The following is a 10,653-nucleotide window of genomic DNA, read 5'->3' as shown; positions in this document are numbered from 1 at the left end:
ACTGACATGAGTGACTGACGCGAGCGACTTACGTGAGAGACTTACGCGAGAAACTTACGCGAGCGACTTAGGCGAGAGACTGACATGAGTGACTGACGCGAGCGACTTACGCGAGGGACTTACGCGAGGGACTTACGCGAGGGACTTACGCGAGGGACTTACGCGAGCGACTTAGGCGAGCGACTGACATCAGTGACTGACGTGAGCGACTTACGCGAGAGACTTACGCGAGGGACTTACGCGAGCGACTTACGCGAGAGACTTAGGCGAGAGACTTACGCGAGCGACTTAGGCGAGCGACTGACATCAGTGACTGACGCGAGCGACTTACGCGAGAGACTTACGCGAGGGACTTACGCGAGCGACTTAGGCGAGAGACTTACGCGAGAGACTTACACGAGAGACTTAGGCGAGAGACTTACGCGAGCGACTTAGGCGAGAGACTTACGCGAGAGACTTACACGAGAGACTTAGGCGAGAGACTTACGCGAGCGACTGATGCGAGCGACTTATGCGAGCGATTTACTCGAGCGACTGACGCGAGCGATTTACTCGAGTGACTTAGGCGAGCGACTTACGCGAGCGACTGACATGAACGACTGATGCGAGCGACTTACGCGAGAGATTTACTCGAGCGACTTAGGCGAGCGACTTCCACGCACATTTACGACACAAACATATGCATCATTTGACAAACTTGAGCTGAAAATCTCCATCATAAGAAACACATCATGAAAAATAAACTGTTGACTGTCGTTTGTGTCAGTTTAGATTTGTATGAATCTGTGTTTGTGTCGACTTTGCTATCGCTAGGTTAGCACTTGCGGAACAACATTTTACACAGACGATAGCTCAACTTGCTAACAGCGGAACATCGTTTTACAACAATCATGAAGGAATCTGAACTTATAACTTCGACATTTTGGGTTTTCTCGGCCACAAAACTTTTTTTTTTTTTTCTCTACGAAGTCCTGGTGTCACATATGAGGACATTTTACTGCTTTGGTTTCATTTTTATTGGGAAAATATCGTTAATCGCGATTGTTTTGGTCACAATAATCGTGAATCTAAATTTTAATATCGTCCCATCCCTAGTGGTGAGGTGCACAGAGTTGTAGAAGTAGTTGTAGTAGTAGTAGTAGTAGTAGTTTTGTCCTTTTCTTAAGCCTAGTTCCTTGTGGTGAGGTGCACAGAGGGTGATAGTAGTAGTAGTAGTAGTAGTAGTAGTAGTAGTAGTAGTAGTAGTAGTAGTAGTAGCGTTACTCCTGTTTCTTCGTGGTCAGGTACACACACAGTATCGGCAGCAGCAGTGTGGAGATGACGAGCGGCGCCACCATGAGGACGAGCGCTGTCATGGGCGGGTCCTGGATCCTCCCGCACTCCGAAAAATACGTCAAATGCACGTCCTTGAAGAAGTCGTCCACGAGCGTCCCCACTCCGCTGCACCAGTGCCCGCGCGCCCACGTGTCCACGCACAGCTTCAGGACACTGTAGGTACTGCACCACACAAACACACCAACGGAGAAAAGAATCGTGAAAAAAAATAATTAAAAAAAGTCTGCTGTGGCTCAGTGGTCAGAGCAGTCACCCACCAACCAGAAAGTTTGAGGTTTAAACTCTCCTCAGACGAAATAAACTTCAGCTGCGGCTACGATTATAGACAACAGCGCCACCATCGAGTGTGGAGAGAATGAAGAATGCACGACTTTGGAAAGCGACTTTTGCGTCCCTGGAGAAGAGCTGTTCACGAGTTTTAAAATTATGAAAAATTAGGATTGTTGCCGTAGCGTTCAACGAGTCTGAATGTCCCCCCCAGCCCCTAACCCCCCGTCCACTACACAGACCTGAACTGTAAGGACTCATTAAATCTGAGTCGCGTCACTCGGGCATCAGGGTGAAAAAAAAAAAACTCTAAACTCTGATAAAACTCGATTTGTGTCATAAATAATGGTCAGATATTATTTATTGACTAAAAATAATCATGCAAGTTTTTGTCGAGCTGGATCTCACGTTAGCAGCGCAAGCTAAAGTAAACGGCTAACGCTAGCGACTTTACATGTTTCATTCAGTAGTGTTGTGTCCAGTCTCTTTTCAAGGTGCATTGTGGGAAAGTTTGAGTGCACTACTTTTCACTAACTGCTCATTTTTACTGCATCTACTGCACCACTTTGCGCTCGTGCTCACTTCCTGTTAGCACCGCGGCGGCTAGCGTGTTAGCGTAGCGTGTTAGCGTAGCGTCTGTGTCTCACCGTTTGACGTCAGGCCACACGCAGCCCTGAGAGAATCTGTGCTGCTCCAGACTCCGGTTAAACTCAGACAGACACATGGACAGTTTGGACTGAAACAGAGGACGGTCACACGGCAGGACCACCAGCTTCTGACCAGAGGAACACAGAGCTCCTGAAACGGAGAAGAGAGAGTGAGAGGAGAGAGAGAGAGAAGAGAGAGACAAAGAGAGAAGAGAGAGACAAAGAGAGGAGAGAGACACCGACAGAGAAAGTGTGAGTTTGGACTGAAACAGAGGACGGTCACACCTCAGGACCACCAGCTTCTGACCAGAGGAACACAGAGCTCCTGAAACGGAGAAGAGAGAGTGAGAGAAGAGAGAGAGAGAAAGAGAGAAGAGAGAGAAGAGAGAGACAAAGAGAGGAGAAAGAGACAGAGAGAGTGTGAGTTTGGACTGAAACAGAGGATGGTCACACATCAGGACCACCAGCTTCTGACCAGAGGAACACAGAGCTCCTGAAACAGAGAAGAGAGAGTGAGAGAGAGAGAGAGACAGAGGAGTGAGAGAGGAGTGAGAGAGGAGAGGATGGAGAGACTCACCTGGGCAGAGGCAGAGGAGCAGCACTGAGGGAAAAACCAGCAGCATCTGTGAAGAAAAAGACTTTTATCTTCCCTCTGTCTCTGTTCATCAGGTTTAGTTTTGTAAAATTTCACTTTTTCACACATAAAACCTCTCCTGTCCTTTTTCTCTCTCTCTGCCTCTCTTTGTCCCTCTTTCTCCTCTTTCCCCGTTTCTCCTCTTCCCTCTTTTTTCCCACAGTAAAAGTATAAACATACTCTCTCTCTCTGTCCCTGTCTCTGTCCCTCTCTCTTTTCCCCAGGGTAAATCTGTTCTATAAATACAGATGTGACTGAACCATGTGTCTCTCTCTCTGTCCGTCTCTCTCTCTCCCTCTCTTTTTATCTCTCTTTTTCTCTCTCTTTTCCCCGGGGTAAATCTCTTCTATAAATACTGATGTGACTGAACCATGTCTCTCTCTCTCTACTCTGTCTCTCTCCTCTCTCTCTCTCCCTCTCTCTCTGTCCCACCCTCTCTCCTCTCCCTCTCTTTTCCCTCTCTCCTCTCTCTCTCTTTTCCCCACTCTTTTTCTCTCTCTTTTCCTCAGTGTAAATCTCTTCTATAAATACTGATGTGACTGAACCATGTCTCTCTCTCTACTCTGTCTCTCTTCAGTCTCTCTCTCCCTCTCTCTCTGTCCCTCCCTCTCTTTTCTCTCTCTTTTCCTCTCTCTTTTCCCCGGGGTAAATCTCTTCTCTAAATACATCTGTGTCTCGGAGAGTTTCAGTTTCAGTCAGAATATTTCACAAAACGACAAATCTCAGGACGTCACTTCACGTTCGTTGTTTATATTTTTTACTTCCTGGTTGGACTCTGCAGATGTGATGATGTCATTTAATTTAATAACTGTTACCGTAGCAACCGTAATGTAACCGGGGGCCAAGCTGTGTCTGGATCAAACACGACGATGAGACAAACAGATGACCGCACGTGCACTTTTGGATGGAGTTTTTCCGTGTTGGGGGATTCTGTTCAGCGATGGGACTTTCGGCTCTTTTCCGGGATCCGAATCTTCTGGATCCGTTCGTTTCAAAGAGCCGTTTAAAGAGCCGTTTAAAGAGCCGTTTAAAGGTCTGGCTCTGTTCAGACTCACTGATATGAACGAGGCCAAAGTGAGAACTCATTTTAACAACACGATAAACCATTCTGCCAAAACTGACCGCTACTTCTGTAACTTTTATCAGACAAATTGCCACTTGCTGATGTCATCAATGTGCCCCGGGGGTGTGATGCTAACTGTAGGCACTGCTCTGTCTGGAACGTGTTAGACTAAATTTAATCTGATCCTTATTTTAACACAAACTGACCAACAAAAAAAGCTGAGTTAGTTGGAATTACCACAGATGAGCTGCTAAACAAGTCCCTCTCAGATAACACAACAAGCTAGTTAGCGTTAGCGTTAGCATTAGCGTTAGCATTGGCCAACAGTTTTTCAGTCGCTCTCGCCTTTTTGTGTAAAATCAAACTCCTAAAGACGACCATGAACGCTCGGACCGATCACAGCCTCCTGAAAATGCGCAGCTCGAATCCATTCCGTTTTTTTTTTTTTACATTGCACTGTGTCGTCATGGCGACTGCTGAACATTCCGCCATAGACATAGATGTAGAATACCTCCAGCGTGACGTCACTACGAAGTATCAATAATTAGAATCACAATTATTCACCATGATGAGTTTATAAGCACTTCTCACAACTCTCAGACACCAGAGCGGAGTTTTGCACCACGGTAATGCTAACAACAACTAGCATGCTAACAGCGCACTTCCTGATTAGCGGATAATACACATTTTGCTCAAATACATGGGAAAAAAATCTAGTACGGGAACTTCAGCATTCCCGCCTCCTGCTCGTGTCCACAGGGACGTTGATGCTGTGCCTAAAATATTCCATCATTAAATCTCCATGGAGACAAGCAGCTGACTCCAAAGGTTACAGGTTACAGGTCAGATCTGCGGAGAGGTGACCCCCCGGGCACAGTAAAAATGATGTTAAGGCGCAAAGAAAACACATCAAATTGAATGGTTGCAACATGAGTTTAAAGCCACACTGAGGGACCTTCCAAGTAACGCCATAGCATCACCATGGAGACGAGCAGATGACACCACAGGTTACAGGTCAGATCTGCGGAGAGGCGACCCCTGCGCGCAATAAAAATTATGTTAAGGTGCAAAGAAAACACCTCAAATTGAGCGGATAAGTTTAAGATTTTAAATTTAAGAAGTTAAGTTTAATGCCACACTGAGGATCCTTCGAAGTAACGCCACAGCATCGCCATGGAGACAAGCAGCTGAGTCCACGCGTTACAGATCAGATCTGCGGAAAGGCAACCCCCGCGCGCAATAAAAATTATGTTAAGATGCAACAAAAACACCTCAAATGGAGCAAACGCAAGATGAGTTTAAAGCCACACTGAGGAAACTTCCAAGTAACGCCACAGCATCGCCATGGAGACAAGCAGCTGAGTCCGCAGGTTACAGGTCAGATCTGTGGAGAGGCGACCTCGCACGCAATAAAAATGACGTTAAGACGCAAAGAAAACACCTCAAATTGAGCAGATAAGTTTAAGATACATTAAGTTTAATGCCACAGTGAGGAACCTTCCAAGTAACGCCACAGCATCGCCATGGAGACAAGCAGCCGAGTCCGCAGGTTAAAGGCTACAGGTCGGATCTGCGGATAGGCGACCCCTGCGCGAAATAAAAATGATGTTAAGATGCAATAAAAACACCTCAAATTAAGCAAACGCGAGATGAGTTTAAAGCCACACTGAGGAAACTTCCAAGACGAGCAGATTGGGGCATCGTTTAGCAGAAAAGTTACACAGCGCAGCTTTAAGGCACCGGGTTATTAATCCCATGCAGCAAATTGAAGCAGTTCCAAACATTCTGTGAGGCTGACATAGCAGAGATTGCACAACTTGAGTTTACACAATATTCACTCCCAGTTTCAGTGTTTGCATCTGAAGCTTTTTATGGAACTGAAAATGTGACAGAAACTCCACGTGAAGCTCCGGAAAAAAAAAACACATCTGCTTCCACGACATTTATTTCAAATTAAACGAACCCATCTCCAGAGAGACCGGGCGTTTAAACCAGATGTTGCGCAGGGAGTGTGTCAAAAAGCCAATCACGTCTCAGCGCTGCACAACTGCTCCAAAAACTCCACGAAAACTCCACAGAAACTCCACCAAAACCTCTCAAATTTCCACGTTTTTGCTGATTTAAAAAACCCCGGGAACGTTAAAAATCCAAGACGCATACCTGGGTTTTCCCGAATCCTCCAAACGGCATCGTAAAAGTGGAAATTTGTCCCGATTCCTGGTGCGGACGCTGCTGCTGAGGACGAGCTGGTGTCCGTTGTGGGTAACTCAATTGTGCAACAGGGACCCAGGGACGCGGCTGCTTCCGTTCCCAGGGAGAGTGGACGATCTGTGGGTGAGACGTGGAGGAGGAGGGGGGTCAGGAGAACCACAGGCCAATGAGACACTCACTCTACATCTCTGCTCTCTCTCTCCTTTTTCTCTCCCTCCTCTGCCTGTTCCTCTCTCTCTCCTCATACGCTCCTTCCACCCCTCTCTCCATCTCTCTCTCTTCGCTCACTCTCCCTCTCCCCACCTGCTCATCCTCCCTTTCTTTCCCGTTGTCTGTTATCTCCCTCTCTCTCTCCTCACTTTTGTTTCTCAGCCTCTCCTCTCTCTCTCTGCCTCCCTCCCTCCTGTCCCTCTCTCTCCTGTATAATATTTTCTCATACAGCTTTTCCTCATCCTCCTTTCCCCTCTCAACTCTCCCCTCTCTTCTCTCTCTCTCCTTCTCTTCCACTCTCCTCTCTCTCCTTCTCCTCCTCTCTCCTCCTCCTCTCTTCTCCTCTCTCTTCTCCTTTCCTCCTCTCTCTCTCCTCCTCTCTCTCCTCCTTTCCTCCTCTCTCTCCTCCTCTCTCCTCCTCTCCCTCCTCCTTTCCTCCTCTCTCTCTTCCTCTCTTCCTCCTCCTCTCTCTCCTCTCTTCCTCTCCTCCTCCTCCTCCTCTCTTCTCCCTCCCCTCTCCCCCCTCTCTCTCTCTCTCTCTCCTCTCTCTCCTCTCCCTCCTCTCTCTCCCCTCTCTCTCTCTCTCTCCCTCTCTCTCTCTCATGTTTCTTTATAAATCACTTTCATGGTTGGTCTTTTCTCTCACAGATGTTTCAGTGTCAGATTTTAAAGTGATTTGTGTCACAGTGAGAAAACAACATGTCCAATATGTCCAATATGTCCTGTATGTCCAATATGTCCAACATGTCCAATATGTCCAACATGTCCAATATGTCCAATATGTCCTGTATGTCCAATATGTCCAACATGTCCAATATGTCCAACATGTCCAATATGTCCCATATGTCCAATAAGTCCAACGTGTCCAACATGTCCAATATGTCCAATATGTCCAACATGTCCAACATGTCCTGTATGTCCAACATGTCCAACATGTCCTGTATGTCCAACATGTTCAACATGTCCAATATGTCCAAAATGTCCAATATGTCTAACATGTCCAATATGTCCAATATGTCTAACATGTCCAATATGTCCAACATGTCCAGTATGTCCAATATGTCCAATAAGTCCAACATGTCCAATATGTCCAATATGTCCAACATGTCCAACATGTCCTGTATGTCCAACATGTCCAACATGTCCTGTATGTCCAACATGTTCAACATGTCCAATATGTCCAAAATGTCCAATATGTCTTAACATGTCCAAAATGTCCAATATGTCTAACATGTCCAATATGTCTAACATGTCCAATATGTCCAACATGTCCAGTATGTCCAATATGTCCAACATGTCCAGTATGTCCAATATGTCCAACATGTCCAATGTGTCCAACATGTCCAATATAAGGAGGGTTTGAATAGCCCCTAGAAGAGATCACTACATTACTCAAAAATGCACTGGTGACATCTGAACCGATTTCATGGAACCGATGTCCAGTCCAGCTAATATTTCAGTATCGGCGCTGATATCCACGTCCCGTATCGATACCTGTGCGTTCGTATGACTCTGTTGACACATAATGATTCTTTAGGTCCAAACATTTGTGGATCATATCAGAGAATGTTCCGTACGGTTCCACAGGCTCCGCCCTCCATCAGAATCGACCACATTAAATCCAGTTAATGTTTCCTAATGGAGCGAGTCGGGTTACTGCGGTTTCCATCGATTTGTGTTCATGGCAACAGACGAATGAAACAGGATATGACATTAGTTTGTTTATATTGTGGAATAACAGTGGTGCAGTCCATACAGCAGTTAGAAGGTTGCCGGTTCAGTCCGAGTCCAAACATAAAGAAGCAGACGAGGAGAGGCTGTCATGATCCCCGTCTGTCCTATCTCGCTTGTTGTCCTTGGAGCTGGGCGGAGATCTTGGGGGACAATTAGGAGACTGCCTTCAAGACGCCATTGGGACACTTTGAGTATCTGGTCATGACTTTTGGACTAACCAATGCCCCAGCAGTTTTCCAGACCCTTATCAATGACGTCCTCTGAGATTTTCTGAACCGGTTTGTCTTTGTGTATCTTGACGATATCCTGATTTTCTCGCAGTCCCTGCAGGAACACCAGTATCATGTACGCCAGGTCCTCCGACGCCTTCTCGAAAATAAGCTCTACGTCAAGTCCTAAACGTGCGAGTTCCACGCAGATGAGGTCAGTTTCCTGGGATTCATCGTGGGGCGTGGACAGGTGAGAGCTGACCCAGAGAAAATTAAAGCCGTGACTGACTGGCCGATACCCAATAACTGAAAACAACTCCAGAGGTTTATTGGTTTTGCCGACCCCGTAATGCCCTTTCTCGTCAGTTTATCCATCACCGAACCAGAACCCATCATTCCACCCACCTGTGTTGTCACAACCGTCCACTGGGAGATCAAAGACTTGGTCCGGGAGGCCCAACGCAGTGACCTTGATCCAGGTAATGACCCACCTGGCACTCTTTTCGTTCCAGATGCTGCCCGCTCCAAGATACTGGAATGGATTCATAGCTCTTGGATCGCCTGTCATCCAGGAGCCAATCGCACTCTCTCGCTGTTGAAACGTTATTTCCGGTGGCCTACAATCGACAGAGACACCAGGGCTTACGTCTCCGCGTGCCAGGGATAAGGCCTCCCATTCACACCGTCCAGCCTGCTGCATCCGCTTCCGCTTCCGAAGCGGCCTTGGTCCCATGTGGCGGTGGACTTCGTCACTGGCCTCCCACCGTCCCAAGGCTACACGGTCATCCTCACCATCGTCGACCGCTTCTCCAAGGCAGCCCACTTCATCGCCCTGTCAAAACGCCCAACCGCCAAGGAAACAGCCGACCAGATTATTAATCACGTGTTCCGGCTGCATGGAATCCCCTCGGATATTGTCTCGGACCGTGGCACTCAGTTTACTTCCCAGGTGTGGCGCACTTTCTGCGAGGGTCTGGGCACATCTCTCAGCCTCACATCCGGTTTCCATCCCCAGTCCAACAGACAAACCGAGCGGGCAAACCAGGACTTGGAGACAGCGTTGCGATGTGTGGTATCCACCAACCCTTCTGCCTGGAGCACATTCTTACCCTGGATCAAATACGCACACAATTCTTTGAAGAGTTCGGCTACCGGTATGGCTCCTTTCCAAGCCTCCCTTGATTATCAGCCCTCCCTCTTTCTGTCGGAGGAAAAAGACCTGGCGGTACCGTCTGTACACCATCACCTTCAACGCTGTCGCAGAGTCTGGGGGAAGACCAGAGCCTCACTGCTCCAACCGGGGGCTCAGACCAAGACAGCTGCAGACCGGCACCGCACTCCCGCTCCCAGATACCAACCCGGTCAATCGGTTTGGCTGTCGTCCAAGACCATCCCGCTCAAGACAGACTCCTGCTTCCTAGGGCCATTCAAGATCATCAAAATCATTAATCCAGTCACCGTAGAATTGCAACTTCCTCCGTCTCTCCACATCCACCCTACGTCCACGTGTCCCAAATCAAGCCGGTCCCTACCAGTGGCCTTCCTGCTCCTTGGACCAGCTCAGCACTCCTGCCTTTGACCCTGCTTCCCTGTACCGGTACCATACTCCTCGTCTCAGATTCAGCTCCTCACGTTTTCCCCCGGACCACGGCTACTCCCCGCTCCCAACACACCGTCTGATCTACCGTCATTTGTCTGCCCTCACCATGTAAATAAACACTGTTGAAACTTCCCTGAGTTCTGCATTTTTGGTCCCTCTTGCTTAGTGTTACGACAGAGGCGTTCCACTGGGACCTCTACTGGGACCTCCACTGGGACCTCTACTGGTACCTCTACTGGGACCTCTACTGGGACCTCCACTGGGACCTCTACTGGTACCTTCACTGGGACCTCTACTAGGATCTCCCCTGGGACCTCCATTGGTAGCTTCACTGGGACCTCTACTGGTACCTCTACTGGGACCTCCACTTGGACCTCCATTGGTATCTCCACTGGCACCTCCACTGGGACCTCTATTAGTATTTCCACTGGGACCTCCACTGGGACCTCACTGGGACCTCAATTGGTATCTCCACTGGGACCGCCACTGGGACCTCCACTGGCACCTCCACTGGGACCTCCACTGGTATCTCCACTGGCACCTCCACTGGACCTCCATTGGTATCTCCACTGGGACCTCCATTATTATTTCCACTGGGACCTCCACTGACACCTCCACTGGGACCTCCACTGGGACCTCCACTGGGACCTCCATTGGTATCTCCACTGGGATCTCCAATGGGACCTCCACTGGGACCTCCACTGGTACCATCACTGGGACCTCCATTAGTATTTCCACTGGGA

The 10,653-nt window shown here is 48.3% G+C and overlaps 1 protein-coding gene across 1 annotated transcript in view; it reads right to left on the bottom strand.

The window, feature by feature from the left end:
* The window catches only part of LOC129457290 (receptor activity-modifying protein 1-like), a 9,219-nt gene extending 2,825 nt beyond the window's left edge, over positions 1-6,394 (bottom strand). Inside the window, exons 1-4 of the mRNA XM_055230617.1 lie at positions 6,107-6,394; positions 2,827-2,872; positions 2,250-2,400; positions 1-1,497 (exon numbers count right to left, since the gene is read on the bottom strand). The exon at positions 1-1,497 is cut by the window's left edge and continues 2,825 nt beyond it. Of these exons, the coding sequence (XP_055086592.1) occupies positions 1,260-1,497; positions 2,250-2,400; positions 2,827-2,872; positions 6,107-6,136 (465 nt within the window). The 5' untranslated portion in view covers positions 6,137-6,394 and the 3' untranslated portion in view covers positions 1-1,259. The remainder of the gene's footprint in view (positions 1,498-2,249; positions 2,401-2,826; positions 2,873-6,106) is intronic.
* Between the last annotated feature and the right edge of the window lie 4,259 nt (positions 6,395-10,653).

The sequence above is a fragment of the Periophthalmus magnuspinnatus genome, chromosome 21, assembly GCF_009829125.3.
Source record: "Periophthalmus magnuspinnatus isolate fPerMag1 chromosome 21, fPerMag1.2.pri, whole genome shotgun sequence".
Taxonomy (NCBI): Eukaryota; Metazoa; Chordata; class Actinopteri; order Gobiiformes; family Gobiidae; genus Periophthalmus; species Periophthalmus magnuspinnatus.
The sequence above is the reverse complement of the archived record's forward strand: the minus strand, read 5'-3'. Positions and strand labels throughout refer to the sequence as shown.